This window comes from Ochotona curzoniae, unplaced genomic scaffold (assembly GCF_017591425.1).
Source record: "Ochotona curzoniae isolate NIBS_2020 unplaced genomic scaffold, NIBS_Ocur_1.0 contig_1, whole genome shotgun sequence".
Lineage (NCBI taxonomy): Eukaryota > Metazoa > Chordata > Mammalia > Lagomorpha > Ochotonidae > Ochotona > Ochotona curzoniae.
Window position 1 is genome coordinate 1800664 of NW_024464918.1, and position 26951 is coordinate 1827614.

Here is a 26951-nt window from a genome sequence, read left to right on the forward strand (position 1 = left end):
ATCCATCAACAGATGCACAGACGACAAAACAGAGTATTAAACACATACAACAGAGTACTATTTAGCTTGAAAAGGAATGAATTTCTAACATATGCTATAACTGGATGAATTTTTACAAAATTATTGGAATATACAGTATTTCAGTGTCACTGTTTCCCTTACTGGCAAAGGTACACACAGGGATATGCCTTCCTATACCTATGGTTTCACTTACCTCTTAACCCATTAAAAAATAATGAATTGTCTGAACCTTTCAAGCAACTTTTTAACATAATTACCTTAAAATCATGTTCCTCTATACATACTTGTACTTAATGATATCCCTTCTAAAAGTCCTAATCTGCCTTGCTTTTAGCAATTTCATTAAAAAATACAAAACTTTTCCAACAAGGACAACTATAGATTGGTTACACACCAGCTTGAGTAAGCACTCCCCAGCAACTAATTACATTCTTAGGTACATTCCCTCAGAGGAGAGTCACCAGGACAATACAGTGAAACACAACGAGAGTGGAAGTCCCACAATCTATTTTCTACTGCTGAGAGCTACGTATTAGCTCGGTGATCTTGGGCAAGTCTCTTGGTTCAATGGTTCTCATACTTTTCAGGGTCCTGACATAAAATTTCCAATTTGATACTCTGTCAAGTATAGACATTTTTAACATTTTGTAAAAATGGAACAGCATAATCTCAAAATAGAAATTTTAAAAAGTTGATAAATTTAATACTGTCTTTATTTGCCTCATTTCACTTTAAAACTATAAAAAAACTCAACACAGACTAAATGAATTATTGTAAAAACAGCATTTAATGTAAACAAAAATGTTGCCAAGAAAGAAAATAGCATAGGCTTTTAATTCAATAAGATTCAAATCCTAGCTATGCCACTCACTAGCTTTGTAACATTTTAACCATCTTTTTGGTTTTTAAATTCATCATTTCCCTGGGCATACTTTACTCGCCTATAAAAATGTAGATGTACCTATCTCAAAGGAGTGTTGAAACCATTAAATAAAATAATGAAAGTAAAAATAAATGAATAATAAAAGTATCTAGTATGGTACTGGCACATAGTAAGTATTCAATAATTAGTAGCAGTTACCAAAGGAGATGAAGCAGTATTACCACCAGGATTCTATGACTATGCGGACTAGCAACAGACAAGGGAAATGTGAACAATAAGGTGAGAGAAGGTTGCTACTGTAAAACAGTTCATTCATAAAGATTAAAAAAAAAAAACAAAAACACTGATTTTATTTCCTACAACTTAGGTTCCATACTGCCAACTCAAGACTAATGATCTAGAAAACTGTTTTGCTCTTTTTAAAACACATATTCCATTTATCTTACTGATCATCAGATCAGAAGGCCAGGATTGGTTTCAGAGGTCATTCAGTCCATCATGACTCCAACAGGTTCAGAAAGGAAAGTGTTTAAATTTATCTCCATGCTTCATTTATAATAATTTAAAACTTTTAAAAGTCTAAATCCCTCTCAAGTTTACCATTCAAAAATTTCACATGGGGCCTGAACCAACGGCTCATTGGCTAAATCCTCACCTTGCAAATGCCAGGATCCCATTCTGGCACCAATTTGTGTCCCAGCTGTTCCACTTCCCTTCCAGCTCCCTGCTGTGGCCTGCAAAAGCAGTGGAGGATGGCCCAGGGCCTTGGGATCCTGCACCCATGTAGGAGCTCTGGAAGACGCTCCTGGCTCCTGGCTTCTGGTTTTGGATCAGCTCAGTTCTGGCCACTGTGGTCATTGCAGCCAGTTGGGGAGTGAACCAGTAGATCAAAGATCTTTTTCTCTATAATTCTGCCTTCTCAATAAAAATAATGAAAGTCATTAAAAAAATTCACATGAACAGTATGCTGCCTTTTATGTAACAATAAGGAAAAGAAAGTATATATTTATACTTTCACAAGGAAATTCCAAAATGAAATATATAAGAAGTACACAAGGCAGAGAGCAGGCAGCAAGATCAAAACCTCACTGTCTACTTAGATTACTTCAACTTACGGGCTCAATGAATGTAACTGCCTACTGAAAAGGTTCTACATAACAACCCCTGGGGCAGGAGGAGGGAGAAACAAGCCCCCAAAAATGCCCCACACTTCAAGTTTCATAAGGTTTTCCTCCTTATCCATATTAATCAACTATGCACCGACTTACCATTCACACATATTTGCTCACCCTAATAGATTTATACATAAAGTCTCAATGCTTTACAGAAGGAAGGCTAAGCAAATTTGATACACAGAATACAACAAATCACTAGTTATTTGTCTTCAACAAACAATTCCTCCAAAACTTGTCCTCTAAAATACAAAGTTCTGTCTCTTACTTGCTCACTATTGGTGGTAATTTATGGAACAAAACCCTTTTACCTTAAACAAATTGACAGTGTTCATGAGGGTTTTTTTTAAAGCTCATTTTCATAAACAGTAACAACCTTTTATAAACAGTGTAATGTTTTAGAATAAAGTTCCACAAAATGTTAAGTATGCCACTGAAAACTGACAGCAATGAATGCTGATTTTAAACCTTATAGTACCTTCTTTCTGTTTCCTTCCTTGTTAAGTTCTGAGATCCTATTAAAAGCAGTGACTCACCTTGTTTACCTGAAGTTTGAATACAGAGTATTCACAAAATTGCCATCTCTGATGACAAAGAGTGGCCTCTAGACCAGTGATTCTCAACTAAGGGTGATTTTACCCCCAGGATAAATTTGGCAGTCAGAAGACTTCTTGGCGTTACAACTGGACAGATTCTCCTGGGGTCTAGAGGTAGAAAATCAGGGGTGCTAACGCCCTGGAGGCATCCTCACAAGAAACTAAAAAGAATATCCAAAATGTACCTATGTTGTTGTTGAGAGGCACTGCCTTATACTTTACATCACATGTAACCCTAAGGCAGTAACTCATCTCCTTTCCTTCGTAGAAAATCAGGACGGGATATCTGTATGACCTGGGCTTTAAAACAAGAAAAGTTTATTTTTTATTTGAAATTTTATTTTAAAATTTTTATTTGAAGAACACAGTGACAGCCCCAACAACGAGGGCTGGATCAGGTTGAAACCAGGAACCTGGAGCTTTCCCAAGCCCTAAACAGGGAGCTGGATGGGAAGCGGGGGCCACCAGGATTAGAACCTGCACCCATATGGGATTTTGGTTTATGCAGGGCGAGGACTTTAGCCACTGGGCTACCCACCAGGTCCAAGAAATATTTTTTTTAAATTACAATTCTAAATTCAACATTTAAAAAGTTATTTTTAAGGAATCTTTCTTTTTTTTAAGATTTATTTTATTTTTACTGGAAAGGCGGATACGCAGAGAGGAGAGACAGAGAGAAAGATCTTTCGTCCGATGATTCACTCCCCAGGCGGCCGCAATGGCTGGAACTGAGCCAATCCGAAGCCAGGAGCCTCTTCCGGGTGCAGGATCCCAAAGCTTTGGGCCATCTTCGACTGCTTTCCCAGGCCACAAGCAGGGAGCTGGATGGGAAGTGGGGCTGCCAGGATTAGAATCAGCGCCCATATGGGATCCCAGGCGCACAAGGCGAGGACCTGAACCACTGCGCCATCGCGCCGGACCCTAAGGAATCTTTTTTTAACCTGACCTCTGTTGTGAACAATGGGTATACTTCAATAATATCCAGTGCAAATTTTGATTCTTGCCTTCAAGACCTTAGCTAAGGATCATGTTCAGTATACCTGAAGAAATACAAAGCCAAGTATTTACCCCAGTGTAAAAAACAACAAAAAAAGAAAGATCCCCAAATGGTGGCATGCCCTAAGAAAGCAGAATTCCAGTACTGAATAGGCTGAAATACCTACCTCCATCCCTTGGAGTTCTTTTGTCTTGGCCAGCAAGGAAAAATTGCTCATGTTTTTGAGCTCTTGGTTCCTTTTTTTTTTTTTTAAGATCTTATTTTTCTTGGAAAGATTTGCAGAGAGGAGGAGATACAAAAAGAAAGATCTACTGTCCAATGGTATACTCCCCAAGTAGTTGCAATGGCCAAAGCTGAGTTGATCCAAAGCCAGGACCCAGGAGCCTCCTTCAGGTCTCCCACACAGGTGCAGGGTCCCAAGGCTTTGGGTTGTCCGCCACTGTATTTCGGGGCCACAGCAGGGAGCTGGAAGTGAAGTAGAGCAGCTAGGACACAAACCAGCTCCCACTTGGGATCCTGGAGCATGTAAAGCAAAGATTCAGTCACTGGGCCATCAAGCCAGACCGGAGCTCTTGGTTCTAATGAGTAAAGAAACCCTTACAGTATCTACTACTCTGCACACAAGATGTAGAGGACTTCAACCACAGCAAATACACCAGCTCTCCACAATTCCCACTCACTTCTCCATTTGGTGAAAAACTCCATTCCCAAACTACACACAAACTCACCATCTTTCTAAATGTGTAGGAAACTTGCTTCTAAAATACTTAGGGAAGTTGAAAATGAGGACTTTATATTATACATTCAGTGGCAGTCGGAGCATTTCTTGAAAAATGTTAATTATAATATTTTCACATAGGAAACATTTAAACATAGTACTATAGAAAAAAAAAACAGCACATCTTGCCAGAGAGAAAACAGAAATGGTCAGACAAGTGTTGGGTCATTCCTTTCACAAATACAGAGGCTATTCTCTACTACACATGCTTTATAGCAAAGAACTTCTTGATATAATACAGGATAAAATAGTACACAAAAACAAAATTTTCTTTCTCCATAGGTTAAGAATTAAGGATCTACATATATACTCAGTATCACTTTAAAGCAAAAAAAAAAAAAAAATTTAATTCTAAAAACAAGGTTAATATGTATTTAAAATATCTAAATCCTAATGAATACATTTCCACACTAAATCATAAAGAAACACAAAGAGTGTGGATTGTGCCCATGGCTTTAACCATGATACAGAAGCTCCAAGTGAAGCATACAAGGAGTCTTCAAAAAGTTCAAGAGGGGTGGGCACTGGCCAGGTGACTGAGCTGCCGATACTGTACATCATAGGGCCTTGGTTCCGTTCCCAATTCCAGCTCCTGATCCAGGTTCCTGTGATGCAGACCCTAGGAGGCAGTGGAGGTGGTCCAGGAATTGCGTTACTCTGGCTCATGTAAAAAAGCTAGATGGAGTTGGAGCCAGATGGAGTTCCCAACTTCAGACAGGTTAGGGGTTGTGGACATTCTGAGAGTAAACCAGCAAATGGGGACTCTAATAAACTTTATCAATTCGTGAATAAGTAAATGTGTGATCTTTTCAAATTATCCACAAACTTTGAGGTCCCCTCATATGTATGGATTTCAAATTTTTCCTGCACCAAAATAAACTTATCTTTCAATTCAATGTTCTGTAAGCATTTTCCAGTTCCCTTGTGGGAAGAGAGGATGAGAAAGATTTATGACCTTGGAAGCTCACAAGCACTCTGCCTCTGAAGACATTTAATAATATACTTATATAAAAGCAGATGTCATCTTACCCATTATAATTATGTAAAAATGGCCCAGAGAAATAAGAACACCCTCTTTCCATCACATTTAGGAGGACGAATCCCTTTTCAGATAATCCCTTAGAAGTTTCAAAGAAAACTCTAATCTTGGGACTCTAAAGATCTCTCTGTGAAATCCTAACTAAAGAGTACATGTCTTCCAAGTTCATCTGTCACAGGGTTCACTGAAAGGACAAAAAGGAAGCCTTCCACCATACCTCACACAGAACCCAAGCCCTATCTTGACTTACAAATTGTTTCCCTTCTGGTGAAATTCAAAGACACTGAAGAAACCAAACCCCCTAATATTCACACAGCACTTTTTCCAAAGAACACTGGAGTCACAAGGGGCCAAGATTTTACATCTATGGAAATTCCTGGACAGAGCTAAAATGAAGACGGTCCACTAGCTGCATTCTGCAACCTGCCACATTTCTCCTGATTCTTCTCAAATACAAGAGCCAGGGATCGTTAGTACACAGAGGGAAATTCCAGTACTTTAACACCAAGACCAGAGGCTCCAATAATTGGTCACAGGGGATGAAACAGGCACCTTAAGAACCACAAAGGCAGGTTTATTCTGAGCACTTAAAACAACAGTCATCACAGAACGAGGCTATATGCAAGCCAGAGTCAAGAGAATGAATTATATATACAAAAACAAGACACCTTTTTCCCTGGAGCCCAAAAAGAGAGAATGCCTACCACCTAGGGCTGCTCAGATCTAAAAATGGAAAGAAATGAACTTAAAACCAGCACGGGTCACTGCAGCGGGCACCCAGTGGATGCTCCGTCTTCCCTACTAGTTCAGCTACCCAGCTGTTCCGAAGGCCAGAAGTTAGACTGGAAACTTCCTTTTCCTGTCTAACTTCACACAAAAAAAAAAAGTCGTAGGAGCAAGTCACGTGATTTCTCAGAGTACAGGCTGAGCGCTCTCTTAATACTCACCTGTCTCAAGCCCAAGAGGGAAAATTAAGAACTCTCCGCAAAATAAATAAATAAATAAAATGCCTAAAGCCAATCCAAGTACGACTCGACTCTGTGCAGAGGCACGCACAAGCAAAGCTCCCAGAGCGAGCCAGCTCACTCAGTCTGGCTCTTTCGGTCTCAGTACCAAGGGCAGGGACTCCAGCAAGACCCCGCCCCGCTACTCCCCCACCCCACCCCGCCCCCCAACTCCACGGCTCGGCGGGCGGGAGGTAGCCGGTTCCCGCGCGAAGCTCACACACCAAAGGACTGCCTATTGTGGATCTGCGGCCGCGGACGGGAAACCCGTCCAGCTCCAGCCTCCAGCCACGGGGCTCCCAAAGGCCCGCGTCGCGGCCACCGATCGCCGCGATCGCCGCCTCGGAGCCGACTGCTGTCAGGGAACCCCTGTGCCCGGGGCAGCGCGAGGCTGCTCCCGGCCCCGTGCCAGCCCACAGAAGAGTTCACGCCTCACGCCGGGGTGGCAGGCGGGGGTTCTCGCAGCCGTACCTCGGACACCTCGTCCTCGTCGCTGCCAGAGGCGCCGCCACCACCTCCACCCCCGGTCCTCAGCACAGCAGCCGCCAACTTGAAATCCAGCGCCGCGTCTCCTCCGACTGCACCCGCACCGCCACCGCCGCCACCGACTCCTGGCGCGGGCCCGGCCTCTCCAAAGAGCCTCACGGTGCGGATCCCCAGCCCGACCCCTCCCGGCGGAGGCGGCTCCGAGGCCCCGGCCGGGGCGGATCGCGGAGCCACCGAGTCCAGCTCCTCCTCAAAGGAGGTGCCACCGCCCCCACCGTCGGTCAGCATGGTTAGCGCGCGGAACCGGAGACGCAGCCCAGTCACTCGCGGCCAACGCCGCCGCGGATCCCGGGAACGCACCGAACAGCAGGAGGAAGAAGCGTCTCCTTTCCCCCGTCCCAGCAGCGCCACTAACTTCTCACTGCCTAACCTGCTGCCTCCCGCCCACTCGACTCACCACTGGCTGCAGCTCCCCGGCGGCTGCAGATCATTGGTCACGGTGACCCGTCGCTCAGGCCCCTCGTCACGCGCCGCTTGCTGGCTCGCGGCCCCCAAGCTGCGTTGACCCGCGCAGGCCTAGGCGGTTGCGAACCCCCGCCTTCTAACTACCCACGAGCCGACTTCCGGTCGTTGTCTTTGTCTATTGGCCAGTCTCTCTGACGATCGCGGCACAACCTTAAAGCGGATTAGCTAGCCTCGTGTTCAGTCACGGGGAACCGCAACCAGGGGAAACTTCATTTGCACTGTGAAGTGTCAGTCACTTTGTCACAGGACGTCGCGTGATACGATTGGCCGGGGAAAGTACTAGTCATCCCGCCCCCATCTGAGGTGACGGGAAAGGGCCGGGAAATTTCCCACTTTTGATGAAAATGACGGCTAGAGCGCTGACCCGCAAGAACCGGTAGAATGTAGAGTAGACCTACCACTGCGCTTAACTGAGGCTCAAGCTGCAGGAGGCGCTGAGGTCCCACAGCTCCCACCTGTCGCTCTCCGCCGGGCGCCGAGACTGTGGCCGAGGGAGCTGCATGGCGATTGGAGGGAAGGAACAATCATTCTCGTCAGGGCCCACCCTCTTGCCACAGCCTGGTTGGAGGAGCGTGGCGTCAGTCATTGCAGCCGTAGCCGCCTCTGGAACAGGTGAGGAGGCGCGTAACCTATGTAGCTGTGGCCCTTTAGGCGGGAGGAAGGACCCGGGAGCGGCCGAGAGCCTGACGGGCGCTGCCGCTGACCTGGCGCGCCTCTCGCCATTCCGAATAGCCCCCTGCGCGCGAAGCTGAAGGAACCGGGGGCCCCCTCGCGATGGCCGCCCGAAGAGGACTCGTTCCGCCTCGCGTGCCGGACGTGGCTGGGCGCGGCGGTTCTACAAAGTCTTCGGGCCCAATGGCGCTGTGGGGTCACACGTTCTCACGCCCAAGGATGGTGCGGCGGGACCCAGGGCTGGACAGCGCCAACCAACAGTACCAGGAACTGTCCCACCACAGAAGGCTGGGGAAGCTGCCAGAGGTGCACGGGAGTCGCCACAGAGAGGCACCAGCAGTGGCCAGGCCGTGCTCTGGGGGGCCGTTGTCCAGTTCTGCGGCCACTATTTCATTGCGGGACGCCCTCAGTGCATTTGTCGTTTTCATCTCTGTAGTCTTTTGGTTTGCTCATCTGTGAAATGGGAGTAATACCAAGCACCTTCCTCGTTGGGTGGTGGTTCGGAATAAGTCAAATGGTGACATTCAGCGCAAAGCAAAGTGATCAGCTAAGAGGAAATCTACTGCTTCCTCCCGTTTGGGGAATTCTCTGCTTGTCCCTGGGACCCTTCTGCCCACCTGGCCAGATTCCAATCAGAAATCTGCAAAGCAACACAAAGCTAGCGAAGGGGCTCTAACCTCTAAGGCACTCAGGACGCAAGGACTCTCTGTCTCTCACTCACTCATCCACTCACAGAAAATGCTCACATTCCAACCAATCCTGTAATCAAGGATCATAAGTTTCATGAAGTTTGTAGGGCAAATGGTCTTTTAACCCAGAGAATGTTCCCGTAACATAAGTTCACTAAAAGTCAAAGATTTGTTGTTTTCTCTTACAACTCTCAAAGGATTCTGCATAACTTGATTGTGTAGTATCTAATATTTTACCTCCCTTCAATTGTGGATTTTAAATTCTCTAAAGAATTTAAATTTCTAAAATTTTATTTGAGGGAGAGTTCTTTCTTCCACTGGTTCACTCCCAAAATGGCTGCAAACTTGGGCTGAAGCCAGGAGCCTGGCGCTTCTTGCCGTTCTCCCCAGCCGGGTGTGGAGGCACAGGCACTTGGGCCAGCTTTCCCAGGTACATTAACAGGGAGTTGGATCAGAATTGGGCCAGCCAGAGCCCAGGAAGGATTGTTGGCCATAAACTGAATGTGAGGTGAATGTTCTTTCAAGATAATAAATACGTTTTAGAAAATGGGAAGTCATTGGTAGCTATGCTCTAGAACTGTTTTTGATATAAATGTCATGTCTGCTGGCTTTAGTTAGTGTTTGTGGAACTGAATTAGCCTGTATTCTCAGCGCCTTAGTTTTCCAGGCATGTATGATTAGATCACATCCCAAACTTAGAGCCCCAACCAGAGAAACCTAGCACTGCCCAACCCACTACAAAGCAGGATTATCCAGAATCGGTGAGGAGACATCCTTAGGCAAAAACAGGTATTGACTAGCGCCACATTACAAAGAACTGCTTGTCATTCCTACCACTAACACTGAAACAACTGCTGATGCAACTCCCTGAACAAACTCATTAAATTCTTCAAACAAATGTAATGAATCTCAAGGACCGAAGGAAAGGACAGCTGGATATATGTATTTCCCCCCGGATATTTGAAAGGGAAACATACGCTGTACTCAATGCCTAGCAACCAATGTGAATATAGTCAGATGATTAAATGACAATCTTTGTTTGCCCTAGACCTTTAATGAAACTCCTGTCAGTAATCTGAGTCAGAATGGGAATTAGGAATCTCTGGTCTTTTAGATTTTGGTGACAGCTCTATCGTCAGTATTAAGTGTGATTTAATATATTCATATATATAACATCCCTGAGGTTTTACAAATGTGAAAACTGACTAAGAAAACCTTGCCATATGGGGTAGTGCACTTGATGATTATATGAATCACACTCAATGTGCTAAATGTAAAAATATCAATTATAAATGTGATTTAGTAGGTAGATTGCTCTTGGTAGAGCATACAGTGGCATTTACTAATGAAAGTAATACACTGATTTTTTTTTCCAAAGGGTGAGCCACTGACTACTACTAAATCCTCCTTAAAAATGTATTAGTTAGGAATGAGACTTAGAGGTTAGAGCACTTTTGCTAGCTTTGTGTTGCTTTGCAGATTTCTGATTGGAATCTGGCCAGGTGGGCAAAAGGGTCCCAGGGACAAGCAGAGAATTCCCCAAACGGGAGGAAGCAGTAGATTTCCTCTTAGCTGATCGCTTTGCTTTGCGCTGAATGTCACCATTTGACTTATTCCGAACCACCACCCAACGAGGAAGGTGCTGGTATTACTCCCATTTCACAGATGAGCAAACCAAAAGACTACAGAGATGAAAACGACAAATGCACTGAGGGCATCCCGCAATGAAGTAGTGGCCCCAGAACTGGACAATGGCCCCCCAGAGCATGGCCTGGCCACTGCTGGTGCCTCTCTGTGGCGAGTCCTGTGCACCTCTGGCAGTTTCCCCAGTCTTCTGTGGTGGGACAGTTCCTGGTACTGTTGGTTGGTGCTGTCCAGCCCTGGGTCCCGCCGCACCATCCTTGGGCATGAGAACGTGTGGCCCCACTGCACCTAACCTGTCTGGTACGCGAGGCGGAACAAGTCCTCTTTGGGCGGCCATTGCAAAGGAGGGAAAACAATGAGAATATGTATTAGGATGTATTTGTAGTGTGTATCAAAGTTCTCCCCTTTTCATCGTGTTTCAGGCAGAGAAAGGAAGCCATGTAGGCCAAGAATTTTAAAACTTGGAGTTAATAAGCTTCATTTCTCACAATATGAGATTGATAAAATAAATCAGATGCAGGCTTCTTTCCCACATATATTTTCTGAGGGCAATTTCTGCAGGCCAGTTTTTAGTTCATCCTATCTATGTAAGAAAGAAAGTGAAATAAAATCAACAAATTTATACCATTTAGATGTTACATCAGTTTACCTTTATAATAATCCTATTCACAAGCTGGTGTAATCCTCCACCTGCAACGCCAGTATTCCATATGGGTGCGGGTTCTAGTTCCAGCTGCTCCACTTGCATTCAAGCTCTGAGCCATTGCCTGTAAAAGCAGAAGAGGAGGGTCTAATATTCAGATATTTCATTAGCTTCTTAGACCATACCCCCCCAAAAAAATCTGATAGTAAATACACTCAGTTCAAATTTCAAAAATATACCCAATGAAAAACACTCTTTGTTTTATTAATTTTTTTTTGAAAAACACTCTTTATAGTTGCCTACAAAATGCCAAGATACCCTCTCATAACTAATATTAGGGTTTTGGGGGGGGGTTAAAGATTTATTTATTTATATTGGAAAGTCAGATTTACAGAGAGAAGAAAAGACGGATCTTCCATCTGCTGGTTCACTCCCCAGGTAGTTGCAACAGCCAGAGCTGAACCAATCCGAAGCCAGGAGCCAGGAGCTTTTCCTAGATGTCCCATGTGGTCACAGGGTCCAAAGGCTTTGGACTGTCTTTGACTGCTCTCCCAGGGCAGACAGGGAGCTGGAAGGGAAGTGCAGTGGCTAGGACATGAACCAGTGCCCATATGGGATCCTGGCACATGCAAGGCAAGAACTTTAGTCACTAGGCTACTGCACTGGACCCATGATAGTAGGTTTTAAACAGTCTTCTGGAGTGTTTATGCATATATGAGCAATTTGACACATGTCTGTTTTTCTGTTACTAATACAAATTGAAACTGTGTATACATTCCCACACCCTACTTTTTCAGGTACTTTGTTCTGGAGACTTTTCCTGTCAATATATAAAGTACTTTGTCATTCTTGTCTACTACTTCATAGGATCCTGCTGATCCACTTCTATGATTTTGGACATTTAAATTGTACTGCACCCATTCCCTTTCCCTTCGCTCCTTCTTTCTTCTCCTTTCCTCCCTCCCTTCCTTTTCTGGTATTTTAAAAGCAATCTTACAATACTTAACTTGCTAAACTACTCTGTCTCGCCACGGGAGCACATGCTAGTTTAATTGAAACTGTGCAATTTTAATTAGACTTAAGACTAACAATTGTTTGGGCTACAGTTGACTCTACCTGCAAGATACTTAGCAACATCTAAGCAATAGGCATTTAAAAGCAGGCCCAGCACAATGACCTAGTGGCTAAATCCTCACCTTGCACATGCCAGGATCCCATAGGGGCTGGTTCGTGTCCTGGCTGCTCCACTTCACATCCAGTTCCTGCTTGTGGCCTGGGAAATAGTAGAGAATGCTCCAAAACCTTAGGACCTTTCACCCACATGGGATACCTAAAAGAAACACTGGGCTCCTGATTTCAGATTAGCTCAATCCTGGCTGTTATTGCCATTTAGAGAGTGAAGCAGCGGACAGAAGATCTTTCTCTCTGTCTTTCCTTCTGTCTGCAAATCTGATTTTCCCAGTACAAATCAAATCTTAAAGCAAACAAAACAAAAATCAAGTAGCTGGGACCAGCTAGGTGGCCTAGTAAACTAATCCTCCATCTGCAGCCCCAACATCCCATACAAGTACCAGTTTCTGTCCTGGCTGCTTTACTTCCCATCCTGGGAAAGGAGTTGAGGATGGCCCAAAGCCCTAAGCCCCTGCGCTTATGTGGGAGACCCAGAAGAAGCTCCTGGCTCCTGGTTTCAGATGATCCAGCTCTGGCCATTTGTGACCATTTAGAGCCACTTAGGGAGCAATCCAGTGGATGGAAGAACTCTCTCCATGTCTGTGTAGCTCTGACTTTCAAGTAAAACTAAATGAATCTTGGGCCCGGCAGTGTGGCCTAGCAGCTAAAGTCCTCGCTTTGAACATGCCGGGATCCCATATGGGCGCCAGCTCTAATCCCAGCAGCTCCATTTCCCATCCAGCTCCCTGCTTGTGGCCTGGGAAGGCACTTGAGGATGGCCCAAAGCCTTGAGACCCTGCACCCATGTGGGAGACCCGGAAAGAAGTTCCTGGATCCTGGCTTCAGATTGGTGCAGCAACCGCCATTGTGGTCACTAGGGGAGTGAATCATCAGGGGAGTGAATCATCCGATGGAAGATCTTCAGATCTTCCTCTCTGTCTCTCCTCCTCTCTGTAGATGTGATTTTCAAAAAAAATAAATAAACCTTAAAAGAAAAAAGAACTCTGATTCATTGCTGACGAGAAATGGAACAGCTACTTTAGAAGACAGTTTTAGAAATTTCTTACAATCTAAATATAATCTTACTGTACAATTTAGCAAGTGCATTTGTAGTTATTTACAGTCCTATTTGAAAATGTACATCCATGCAGATTCCTCCAGAGGTTAATTATCTATGGATGGTAATGACGAGTAACTTCGTTTATTTGTTTTCAGTTTTTCCTTAAGTTGTGAACTAGTACAGTGGCAATCAGGAAAGATTCCAGCAACGCACGAGAAAAAAGCACTGGGTAGAAAATCAGAAGGCTGATCAAGTGAAATATTGACAGTATTAGGAAAATCAAAAAGGACTAATTCTTTTTGGGTAAAAAAGATCATGAGCATTATTTGTTGAGTCAGCCAGAAGTCCTCAAGAGAAACTGCATTGAGTGAAACTCAGATCCCTTTTCTGTAACTAGGAACAAATTTTAAGATGTGAAATTGTAGCCTTGCTTTTCTACAGAAGATGGGCATCTCTCTGCAGCAAGCTCATATTGGTTAACCAGGAAATGAAGCCATTTCCCTCCCAGATAAACCCATGGTAGATATATTACATGTATTGTACTAGAAAATGCATACTGGAAATGTTAATTGTAGCAATTCTGTGAGCTCCCTCAACTTTGGTACTAATTAAAAGCAAAAGATAAAGATCACACTGAGGCATAAGCACCAGCAAGTTTGTAAAAGTTGAGCCCAGAATCTTCCAGGGCACAATTGTGCAGCCCTTTAGTAAGAACAGGTTCTAAGAACCTGGAATTGAATCAATAGATCCTTTGGAGAAATCCACACCCCTATCCTGCTTCTGCTGTGCCACCCTTGGGAAACCTGATGCTGACCACTGCAGATATCTCCTTTTTTTAAAAAAAAAAATATTTATTATTTTTATTGGAAAGGCAGATATACAAAGAAGAAGAGAGACAGAGAGGAAGATCTTCCATCCTATGGTTTACTCCCCAAGTGGCCACAACGGCTGGAGCTGAGCCAATCCAAAGCCAGGAGCCCGGAGCTTCTTCCAGGTCTCTCACGCAGGTGCAGGGTCCCTAAGCTTTGGGCCATCCTCAATTGCTTTCCCAGGCCACAAGCAGGGAGCTGGATGGGAAGTGGGGCTGCTGGGATTAGAACCAGTGCCCATATGGGATCCTGGTGCATTCAAGGTGAGGATTTGAACTGCTACGCTATCGTGCCTGGCCTAGACATCTCCTTTCACATGTCCACTTACGCACCTCAGCCTGGTAGCCATACCCACATGCTTTGGAATGCTCCTTAGCTGGCACCAAGCACTTCTGCTGCAGACTTCAGACACTTTCATTCCTGGTCAGAGTTTGGAATTTTTTTTTTAATTTTTTTTTAACTTGAAAGTGTGATTTATGGAGAGAGATGGAAAGATAGAAAGATCTTTCATGTGCTGGTCCACTACCTAAATGGGCACAATGATCACAGCTGAGTCTGACAAAACTGGAAGCCAGGATTCTTCTGGGTCTCCTATATGATAGCTGGAGCCCAAGGCCTTGGGCCATCTTCTGCTGCTTTCCCAGGCCATTACCAGGGAACTGGATCAAAAGTAGAACAGCTGGGTCTAGAACTGGCACCCATATGGGATACCAGCACTGCAGACGGAGGATTAGCTTGTTAAACCACCATGCTGAACCCTAATTTTAGCATCTTATGGTCTCAGCTCTTTCTAATGAGAAGCAAAGATCAATCCCAGCAGCAAAACTTAGATTATTTTACAAATTATGCTGCCTAGAAAAAATAAGCATGTTTGAGTAAAAAAGATCCTTCTGGGGGCCTCCAGTTTTTATACTCCTTTCTAAAAGAGAAGTACCTGGAAGATGAGGCATTAAGGTCTGGATCTTCCCAGAGAATCTCTAAAGTGATCCATGTGACCTCATCTGTCACCGGATGTTACCCATGAGAATCAGAAGTACATCATTGATTACCAAAATGGAGAAGGAACAGGCACAGCACACCTGACTCGGTACAGTTCTGGCTTGTGATGAGGACTGTGTCACTCCAAAGCCTCATCTGAGACTTGATGCAGTATTTGAACTCAGCTCAGTTTGCCACACCCCTTGTGCATCAAGCTAGGCCCATAAATCAGGAGATACAGCGCAGCACTCACCTACAAGGCAGCTAACAGTGCCACCTACCAGCTGTTCTTCCCCCAGGAAGTGGCATGATGTCTGCTATACAAAGTCTGGTCTTGAGGGTGCTGGTGTTGTGGTATAGCAGATGTTATATGCCACCTGTAATGCCAGAATCCCATATAGACACTGGTTAGTCCCAGAAGCTCCATTTTTTGAGACAGGAAACTGTCACCCACTGTATAGGAAAAGCCCCGACACAGAAGCCTAGCAGCTAAAGTCCTTGCCTTGCACATGCCGGGATCCCATATGGGCACCAGTTCTAATCCCAGCAACCCTGCTTCCCATCCAACTCCCTGCTTGTGGCCTGGAAAAGTAGTCAAGGACAGCCCAGGGCTTTGGAACCCTGCACCCGCGTGGGAACTCCAGAGGAGACTGAGCTCCTGGCTTTGGGTCAGCGCAGCTCCAGCAATTGCGGCCACTTGGGGAGTGAATCAGTGGGCAGAAGATCTTCTGTCTCTTCTCTTCTCTGTATATCTGACTTTCCAATGAAAAATAAAATAAATATCTACCAAAAAAAAAAGGAAAGAAAAGTACTTGGGGCTCCTAATACCTGTGTAGAAGACCAGGATGAAGCTCTTGGTGCCTGGTCTTAGCTTAGCCCCATCCTGGAGGTTGCAGACACTTGACAAATGAATCCGCAGATGAAAGATTTCTCTCTCTCTATTTCAATCTCTATCTCATTCTCTCTTTCTTTCCCTCCCTCTCTCTTTGATTCCTTCCCTCCCTTCCTACCCCTCTTTCTCCATCTCTTCCGTTTTAATAAAGATATTTATTTGTTTATTTGAACGAACAAATCTGAGAGGGGGGAGAGACAGATTTTCCATCCACTGGTTTACTCTGCAGGTGGCCACAACTACCAGGGCTGGTCCAGGCTGAAGCCAGGGGTTAGGAGTTTCATCTGGCTCTCCCACATGTGTAGCAGGGGCCCAAGTGATTTGGCCAGCCTCTGCTGCTTTATCTAGGTCAATAGCAAGGAGCTGGATTGGAAGTGGAACATCTAGGACACAAATTGGCGCCCATATGGGCTGTCGGTGTTTCAGGCAGAAGCTTTAAGCCTACCGATTAGGTTATAGTACCAATCCCTCTGCCTGTAATTTTCAAGTAAATAAATTAATGTTTTTAAAAGAAGGAAAGTTTTAGAAAAAAAAAAAAACTAGGGGTTGGCTTTGTACTGCATCTGATTAAGCCACTGCTTGTGACACCAGCAGCCCTTATTGAAGTCTCTGATTCTCTGCTTCTGAGCCAACTTCTGTGTGACCAAATGGTTATTAACAAACAGCGTGGTCAGATTAGAACTATGGACTCTGAAATAATAAACACTTTATTGCTGAAATGAGCAGAGGATATTGTGAAGGACTTTGGATGGGTATATTCAAACATAGGTCTCTGAAAACAACCTGGAGAAACCTCCCAAGGCCATGTTTCTTCCTGAAGGTTCACTTGGCTGGTGGTTTCCTGAGCTTGGTATTGGGGATTTCCCCAGATCTCACCCAGAAGTGGTAATCCCTTCAGTCCTAGTGGCCCAAAAGGTTTCCAGCACCCCAGCCAGGACTCTGATGATTAGACACCAGGCTCAGGGCCTACCTTTTTTTATAAATCAGCTTTTAAAATTACAGTTTATATAAAACTCAATATATTGAGTGTACCATCCAATGTTTTTTTTAAAATCAGAGTTTTGCAAATGTCATATCTATTTTGGAATATTTTTATTACCCCAAAAAGATATCCTGTACTTATTATACTTAACAGCAATTATCTTCAGACTCTCCAGCCCCAACTATTCTCTCTGTCTTTATAGATTAGCCTCCATCTGCTGGTTCACTCCCCAAAAGGTCCAATGGCTGGAGCTCAGCCAGTCTGAAGCCAAGAGCCAGGAGCCAGGAGCTTCTTTCTGGTCTCCCATGTGCGTGCAAGATCCCAAGCCTTTGAGCCATCCTCTACTGCTTTCCTAGGCCACAAACAGGGAGCTGGTTGGGAAGTGAAGCAACTGGGACACAGACTGGCACCTATGTAAAATGCCAGTGCTGCAAGGCAGAGGATTAGCCAGTCAGCTATTGTGCCAACCCCTAGATTTACCTATGCTTGATATTTTATATAAATGGAATCCTACAGTTTGTGATCCTTTGCAACTGGGTTCATTTTCTGAGAATGTTTGCAAGGTTCATCCTTGTAGCATCTGTCAGTGTTTCATCCTGCTTTGTGCTGAGCAACATTTCACCATCTGGATATAACACATTTTATTTATCTACCCCCCCTTTGGGGTTGTTGAGTCACTTGGGTTGTTTCACTATTTGGTTCTGCTGAACAGTGCTGCTATGACAATTTTTACACAAGTTTTTGTGTGGATATAAGGTTTTAATAATCTTGAGTATATATTTCACAGTAAAATTGAATCTTGCATTAACTATATATCTGGCCTATTAAGGAACTGCCAGTCTCTTTTTCAATGTAACTGCATTCTTTATATTGCCATTAGCAGTGTAGATAGGTCTAGTTTCTCTTCATCCTCACCAATACTTACTTGTTATTTGTCTTCACTGATATAACCGGTCCAGTAGGTATGAATGTGATTTTCATTTCCTTGATGGTTAATGATGTTGAACATCTTTTCAAGTGTTCATGGTCATTTAAATATCTGATTTGAATAAATGTCTGTATGAACTCCTTGTATGTTTTGTAATTGGGTTGTGTTTTTTTTTAAAGATTTATTTATTGAAAAGAAGGAGCAACAAAGAAAGGGGAAGATACTGAAATCTGTCTACTGTTTCACTTCCTAAATGCCTGCAATAGCCAAGGCAAGTTCAGGCCAAAGTCAGTGGCCTGGAACTCCATCTGGATTTCTCACGTGGATGGCAGGAGACCGAACAGGGCAGGAATCCTCCCAGAAGCTGCATAAATAACATTGAGCAGCTGGGACTTGAGCAGGATGTGTACGTTCTAAGCAGCAGCTTAGCCTGCTACACACAATACCTGCCCTGGGTTGTCTTTTTGTTATTGAGTTGTGAGAATTCTTTATATGAGCTACACACAAGTCCTATAACAGATAGGTTTGCAAATACTTTTTCCTACTGCATAATAGATTTCATTTTCTAAATAGTGTCCTGTGGAGCACAGCGGGATATTTTTTTCATTTGATTGATTGATTGATTGATTGATTTGATTTGGAAGGCAGAGAGAGAGCTCTCTTGATTCTGTCTCTAAATGCCCACAATAAGCAGGGGCTGAGCCAGGCTGAAACAAGAGGCCAAGAACTCAATTCTGATCTCCCAGATGAGTGACAGGATCCCAGTTACTGCAGCCATCACCTGCTGCATTGCTGGAAGCTGGACTTAAATCCAGATATGCTGATTAAGGGATGCAGGCACCCTTGCATCTGAACTGCTATATCACTCCCTGCAAGCAATTCTTTTTTTATTATTTTTTTAAAAATATTTTATTTATTTGAAAGACAGAAGGACAGAAAGGGAGAGGGAGACAGAAAGATCTTTGTCTTTTGATTCACTCCCTAAGTGGCTGTGAGCATCAGGGCTGAGCCAAAGGCAGGAACCAGGAACACGATCTGAGACCTCACATGGGTGGCAGAGGTTCAGCTACTTGGACCATCTTCCACTGCCTTTGCAGGCACATGAGCAGAGCACTGGATCAGAAGTGGAGCAACCAGGACTGGAACAAGTGTTCCAATATGGGATGCTGGTATAAAAGGCTGCAGCTTAACTTGCTGTGTCACAGTGCCAGCACTGAAGTTTTCAATTTTAACAATGTCCAGTTGATATTTTTTTCTTTTGTGGCTTGTGCTTTTGTGATCGTATCTAAGAAACTATTGTCGAATCTAAAATGATAAAAATGATGCTTCTTTCTTTTAAGAGAAGCGTTTTGTATTAAGATCACTTGTGGTGCTAACATTTCATGTTGGAGTGCTGGCTCAGCTGCTGCCTCCCACCCAGCTCCCTGATAATGAGCCTGGGAAAGCAGCAGAGGACAGCCCAAGTGTTTGAATCCCTACCACCCATGCAGGAGACCTGGATGGAGTCCCAGGTCCATGGTGTCAGCTTGACTGAAGGAGCCCTGGATACTACAGTCCCTTGGAATGAACCAGCAGATGAAAAATTTCTGTGTGTCTGCTCCTTTTGCTCTCTGTCATTCTGTTATTCAATTCAGTATCTCTCTTTCTTTCTTCCTCTCTTACTCTCTCCTGTTACTTTCTTCTCTATTTTTCCCCCAATATTTTTATTTGAAAGGCAGAGTTATAGAGAGGAGGAAAGACAGAGAGATCTTCCATCTGCTGATTCATTCCCTAGATGGCCACAAAGGCCAGAGCTGAACAGATCCAAAGCCTGGAGCTTCCTCCAAATCTCCCGCATGATGCAGGGACCCAAGGATTTAGCCATACTTGCAGCTACTTTCCCAGGGCATAAATAGGGAGCTGGATTGGAAGTGGAGTAACTGGGATTCAAACCATCACTCATGTGGGATGTCAGCACCACAGGTGAAAGTTTAGACTGATACGCCATAACTCCAACCCCTAGCCCTCCTTTTTAAAAACTTATTTATTGGAATGGTAGAAGGAAGGAGAAACAGAGAAAAAAAAGAGTGAGAAAGACATATTTTCCATTTTTGGTACACCCTAAATGCCCACAACATACAACAGGCCCAGCCAAAGCCAGGAGCATCTTCTAGATTTCCCACATGGATGGCAGGAACCCAAGCACTTGGGCCCTCTTCTGCTGCTTTCCCAGGCCATTCACAAGGACATGGATCAGAGGCAAAGCATCTGGGACTTGAAAGAGTTCTCACATGGGATGCCAGCGTCACAGTTTTAACATGCTACACCACAATACCAGTGCCAAGCGAAGTGTTTTAGCTCTTACAAGTTCATTTCGAGTTCAGTTTTGCAAGTGGTATAAGATATGGACATAAATGCATTTTTTTTTTACATGTGGGCTACTGGTTTTCTCAGCACCGTGTGTTGAAAAGACTTTTCTTTCATTGTTGGATTTTCTTGACTACCTCTAAAAATTAATTGGCTGTGTGAGGGTTTGTTCCTGGACTATCAGTTCCATTCTGTTAATCTATATGTTTTTCTATATGGCAGTACTACATGTTGTCTTGATAATTACAGCTTTGTAGTAAGTTTTGAAACTGGAAAGTGTTAAGTCTTCTGCCTATTCTTTTTTTAAGATTGTTTTGACTATACTGAGTTGATCCTACTATTCTTACCCCAAGTGAAGAGGCCTCGCCCACACTCCCTTTTCCAGGGTATTCATTATCTTAACCTACAACCCTAATCCTCACCCTCTCCAGCCTCATCTCCCTCCATGGTTTCTTTCAGTTTCTCAGACATTCCAAAGTCCTTCCTTCCTAAAGAACTTGAATTTATATTCCTGTGGCTAAGAAAATTCCCCTCTCTCCCACATAATACCAAAGCCAACTTCTTTTGTCACTTGGTCTCTGCTCCAGTGTATTATCTCAGAGTAGCATTCACTAATCCATGATCTAAAGTAGGAACCTACCAAACTCTTTAACGCTGTCATATTAGCTAAATGTTATCACACTTAGCACTGTTTCAAATTGTATATATATCTATTTTTTTTTAGTTATTTAGTCTATATCTCCTGTGTTGGAAAAGAAACTCCAGGAAAGCAGGTTTCTTACCTTATTAACTCTGAATTCCTACAAATAGAATACTTCCTGGCATATAATTGATATTAAAAATATATTTATTGATTGAATGATCCCTAAACAACCCTTTAGTAGGATTTAGTACCAGTAAGAGAGGTAAGAGGCAGTAGAACAGGTCCTCAGCCTAGGATTGCTTTCTGTGGACACACCCTCTTCCCTCACTTTGTACTGCTCAGCAATTATCCCTCTCTTTTGAAAGATTTTAATTTGTGGGCCTGGCACAATGGCTCAGTTGACTGAGTCTTCATCTGGCAAGTTCTGGGATGACATATGGCTGCTGGTTCATGTCCTGGCTTCTCCACTTCCCATCTACCTCCCTGGCTCTAGCCTGGGAAAGCAGTCAAGGATGGCCCAAAGCCTTGGGACCCCGCATCTATGTGGAAAAACCGGAAGAAACTCCTGGGCCCCATATTGGATTTAAAAACAAATGGGTGGGCCCGGCGCGGTGGTGCAGTGGTTAAGGTCCTCGCCTTGCACGCCCGGGATCCCATATGGGTGCCGGTTCTATCCCGGTAGCTCCATTTCCCTTCCAGCTCCCTGCCTGTGGCCCGGGAAAGCAGTTGAGGACGGCCCAAAGCTTTGGGACCCTGCACCCGCGTGGGAGACCTGGAAGAAGTTCCTGGATCCTGGCTTTGGTTCGGCATAGCATCGGCCGTTGTGCTCACTTGGGGAGTGAATCATCGGATAGAAGATCTTCCTCTCTGTCTCTCCTCTCTGTATATCCGCCTTTCCAATAAATAATGAAATAAATCTTAAAAAAAACAAATGGGTGGGAGCAAGGAAATGGGGAAGGAAGATTTAGCAGAGCAGTGAACTTGCCGTTGGTGATAACTATACCCAATGTGTGACAGCCTGGTTCAAGTCCTAGCTACTCTGCTTTTATCCAGCTTTCTGTTATTACACATCCTGGGAGGCAATAGAGGATGGCTTAAATACTTGGTTCTCTACCATCTACATGGAAGACTCAGATGAAATGATAGCCTCTTGCCATGGGCCTGATCCAGTGCTGGCTGTTGTGGGCATCTGAGGAGTGAACCATCCCATATAGGCACTAGTTTGAGCCAGCTCCCTGCTAATGCACCTGGGAAGGCAACAGAAGATGGGCCCAGTGCTTGGGTCCCTGCACCCACATGGGCAACCTGGAAGAAGCTCTGGGGTCTTGCTTCAGACCTCCCAGCTCTGTCCTTTGCAGCCCTTTGGGGCATGAACCAGTGGATAGAGGACCTGACTCTCCTTCCCTGTCACTCTGTAACTCTGCACTTCAAATAAATACATAACTCTTTTAAAAAATACATGAGGGCGCAGTGGTGCAAGTGGTTAAGATCCTCGCCTTGCACGCCCGGGATCCCATATGGGCGCCGGTTCTATCCCAGCAGCCCCGCTTCCCTTCCAGCTCCCTGCCTGTGGCCCAGGAGAGCAGTCGAGGATAGTATAGTATCGGCATAGTATCGGCCCGTTGCGCTCACTTGGGGAGTGAATCATTGGACAGAAGATCTTCCTCTCTGTCTCTCCTCTCTGTATATCCGCCTTTCCAATGAAAAAATAATAAAAATAAATCTTAAAAAAAATACACGAAAGCAAGAATTGGTATGTCCTCAAGAAGTTATTAGCAAAAACATTATCATAGATGGTGGGTTTTTTAAAAAAGATTTATTTATTTTTATTGGAAAGTCATCAGATACACAGAAAGGAGGAGAGACAGAGAGGAAGATCTTCTGTCTGCTGATTCACTCCCCAAGTGGCTGCAATGGCCGGAACTCAGCTGATCTGAAACCAGGAGCTTTTTCTGGGTCTCCCATGTGGGTGGGTGCAGGGTCCCAAGTTTGGGTCATGCTGTACTGCCTTTCCAGGCCACAAGCCCATATGGGATCCCAGCACATTCAAGGTAAGAACTTTAACCACTAGGCTACTGCACCAGGCCCCACCAGGTGGGTTTTTTTTTCTTAAGATTTATTTATTTTTATTGGAAAGGCAGATCTACAGAAAGAAGGAGAGACAGGAAGATCTTCCATCTACTGGTTCACTCCCAGAAAGGCCATATCAGCTGGAGCTGAGCAAGGATTTAGCCACTGAGCCATCACACTGGTACTCAATGTATCAAACCAACCAAATAAAGTCTTAGGTAGAACATTTTGAACAACACTGCTAGGCTGGCATGATAGATACTTATTTCTATTCAATAGAGAATATATTCTAGGGAGCAGTGATTTGGCTGACCAGATAAGGTACCTGCGTCCCACAGAGGAATGCGGGGGCTGCAGTCCTGCCTCCGGCTTCCTACCCAGGCAGACCTGGGAGGCACTGGTGACGGCTTAAGGAACTGAGTGCCTGTGTCCCACGTGGGCTTGCACTCCCAGGTCTTCTGCCCTGACCCAGCCCCGGCTGTGGCAGGCTTTTGGAAAATAAGCCACAAAATGGGAGTACTGTCTATCGCTTTCTCATTCTCTCTCTCTCTGTGCCTCATAAGTAAAAAATAATTTTTAAAATGTTTTGAAAAACTTTTTTTTAGCACACATAGACCATTTATAAAATATAAAAATATGCCCTGTTGGGCGGCAGCATTTGGGGAGTGAACCAGTGAATGGAAAATTTCCTCTCTGCAGCTCCTCCTCTCTCTCTGTAACTCTGCTTTTCAAATAGAAAAGTAAATTAATCTTTGAAAACAATTAAAATTAAAAAGAATTCACTCGTGCCAGGCCGTAAAGTTATCTTTACCAATGACTAAATGCAATTAAGATTGGAATCGATCACACATAAAAAAGGGAAAAATGTGTTTGGAAAATTTTTAAGTTTATTTGTTCTCTTTATTTATTTATCTGAAAGGAAGAACAAGAAAGAGGGATAGAGATTCATTCTCCAAGTACCTACAGCAGCCAGGGCTGGACCATACTGAAGCAAGGCACCTGGAGCTCCAGCCACGCGTCCCGTGTGGGCGGCAGGAGTCCCAGCACTTGGCCCTTCACAGCTGCCTCCCAGAGCGCACATCCCAAGTGACCGCCTGGCATTGCTGTGCCACAACATCCGTGCCTTGGACATTTCCAAAGGCTCGTTCATCAGAGTGTGAGTAAAAGAACGATTCATAGTAGCAATTATAAATATTTTGAAATAAGAATTTAGAAATGAAATGACAATATTATCTATCAAAACTTGCGATGCTTGGGAAGAAATATATAACAGTAGTGCTTCTGTTAGAAAACAATTCAGGCTCAAAATGAGTAGCTAAGAAGTTAGGAAAAAATGACAGAATAAACCTAAGAAAACAGAAGGAAGGACATGACAATAAAAGGGAGCAGAAGTTATAAGAATATTCATAACAAGGCAACAAAACTAAAAACTTACACTGAAGGGCTAAACTAACTGTTCTTGCAAAAGGAGAACATTTAACATTAAAAATTATGCAGGAAACATAGCTAAATGTGCTATAAGCTTGAACAGATAAGGATTATAACAACCTTATATCAGAAAATATGAGAACATAGGTAATATGAATAGATTCCTAGACAGTTCACAAAAAGTAGGTGAAAAAAGAAAGAGCCTGAAAACTGAAGGCATTAATCAGTACACTTGCCACCCAATAAGCCCCAGACCCAGCAGCATTCTGGGGAATTCTCTGAGTCAGTAGAAAAAGGAAGAACTGAATTGTGCTAGAATCACACAATGGAATGCCACATGGCACCAAAAATGAGCAAACTAAACTCCCTGCATCAACATGATTAAGTCTCAACATTCTTGGAGTGAAAGGAAGCAAAGAAAATTTCTAATAATATGATCCCATCTATAATAACACTCAAAATAGGCACTATGATAAACACGTAAAGATACGCAAATAGGTGTTAAAACCACAAAGAAAAGCAGGAGAATGATTACCGTAAGTTAGTGTTCACCTAGAATAAGGGATTCAGTCTGGGAAGGACATACAGAGGGGCTTCTGAGGTTCCAGAAATTTCTTAGGTGTTAACCTGAGTGTTGCATGCATACATTTTTGTTGTTATTCTCCACTTCTACTCCCAGGTACATAGACTGGAGAAATTATTGTACTTACAGTGATTTGTTGCATATTCTTTGTGTACATGATATCTTTTTTCTAAGAGTATTCATTTTTATGTTGGTAACAAGAATGAGGTAGATACATGTATGTGTACTGACATGGAGACAGTGTCCAAGGCATATGAATTGACAAGCATGTTGTAGAACTCAACATTGTAATCACATTTTTAATTAAAAATAATATAATCATTATAATGCAAATATTGATGTGTGCACAGAAAAAAATCTGAATAGTATTTACTAAAATGGGAATACTAGTTATTTCTGTGACAGTCTTCATTTCAAAATTACACATTTCTATGTAGTTTCAGTGTTTTTCAGTAAACTCAGTTACTTTTGCGGTTAGAAAAAATAACAAAGTCTATTTTTATATACATTAAAAAAATGGTTTAAAATAGAAGAATACTTATTCTGGAAATAGAGACTTACTCTGCCTTTTACAAACAGAAGGGGTTCCCTGATGACCTCCAGATTCTGTCAGAGAATGTATGAGGGCAGAAAGTTCAGCTGGGAAGAGCTGAGGTCCCTCCAACCGAGGCAGGGTGGCAGGGCCCGTCAGTCCCTCTCACTCAGCACCCTGCCCGCTCGCTGGTTCCCTGCCACTCTCCACCCTGGCTTTGGAGGAAACCGAAGGGTTGGCCAGCTGTTCTTTTGTCCTGCCCTATTGTTCCAGGCCTGAGCATTGGGCAGTTAAACTGAAGGCCAACAGCATCCTGGGTTTGTGAGTAGACACCTGTAAACTAAGGGAAGACATGGTGAGGCCAGAGCAAAGGAATACAGAAAGCCACAAATTCTAGTGCCGTGCCAGCCAGTGGATTGCTTTTGCTCCTTCTAGCAGCTCCGATTTCCTACTGCACGTGTTGGAAAGAGAGGGGATGGCTCTTGAGATTAGAGCGGCGTGAGAGGAAGGTATTATATAGACCAAAACAAATTTCAGTTTATTAAGGGCAGGTAGCTCCAGAGTTTTGTGCGTGCTGTAGTCTCTGCCTACATTTTCCCTCCCTTGTTGTCCCGGCTAGCTTCTACTCCTTCTCCATCTTTTCAGTTTTGAACCATTTAAAAACTTTTCTCAATTCCCATCTTTACTACTCCAAGAAAAGGTTCAAGGATTCTCTTCTTCCACGACCTGTGACTTCCTCTGCCCTTATCTGGCTGTCATTACTGTCTTGCTCTCCCGTTGAGGTTTAAGCTTCTGAGGGTTGGGATTTACGATTGTCTTGCTCACCACGTCTCAGTCTCCAAGATAACTCCACGATAAGTATGTTTGTTATACCTCAGAAGATGTTACATGGATGAGTAGTGAAGGAATGACAAGGAGGACAAATCATTAGGGGATCCTTCCATAATGTGGTTCTTAGCAGCCTAAGGGTGAAGCCATCTATCTGGGCAAGGGAAAGGAGCGCCAGGCCATCCTCCCTGTTTCATCATCGCGCCTCTTTCTTCTGCTCCCCCAGCACCACCACTACCTGTTTGGCGTATGAGCTTGTGCTCCCTCTACCGGCCAGGCTTGAGAACCGCAGGGAGCCAAGGCCACGTGCTCTTGGCCTTTTGAGGAGACCTAGCAGTTCCCTAACTCCAGGGTTGGCCAAGGATTGATTATGAAGAAAAAACAGGGCTGGTCAGGACACTGGAGGCTTCTAAGGCCTAAGCCTGCACCCCGATCCTCCACAACTGGAACTCCCCATGTTTCCTTACCTCATGTTTGGCTTCCAGGGGTCTTC

General features: G+C 44.1%; 1 protein-coding gene and 1 long non-coding RNA gene across 12 annotated transcripts in view; one reads left to right on the forward strand and one right to left on the reverse strand.

The window, feature by feature from the left end:
- The window catches only part of LOC121151269 (ankyrin repeat and KH domain-containing protein 1), a 108066-nt gene extending 100189 nt beyond the window's left edge, over nt 1-7877 (reverse strand). For 5 of the 11 annotated variants that reach the window (XM_040973357.1, XM_040972822.1, XM_040972599.1 and 2 more), the window contains exon 1: nt 6962-7404. In XM_040973357.1, coding sequence (XP_040829291.1) covers nt 6962-7264 — 303 coding nt within the window. In that variant the 5' untranslated portion in view covers nt 7265-7404. Of the gene's footprint in view, nt 1-6961; nt 7406-7433 lie in introns of those variants that run through there. The other 6 variants (XM_040972682.1, XM_040972741.1, XM_040973184.1 and 3 more) reach the window with 3 other exon arrangements.
- The window catches only part of LOC121152689, a 35991-nt gene continuing 16807 nt past the window's right edge, over nt 7768-26951 (forward strand). Inside the window, exons 1-2 of the long non-coding RNA XR_005883300.1 lie at nt 7768-8113; nt 24007-24243. This is a non-coding gene — a long non-coding RNA (uncharacterized LOC121152689). The remainder of the gene's footprint in view (nt 8114-24006; nt 24244-26951) is intronic.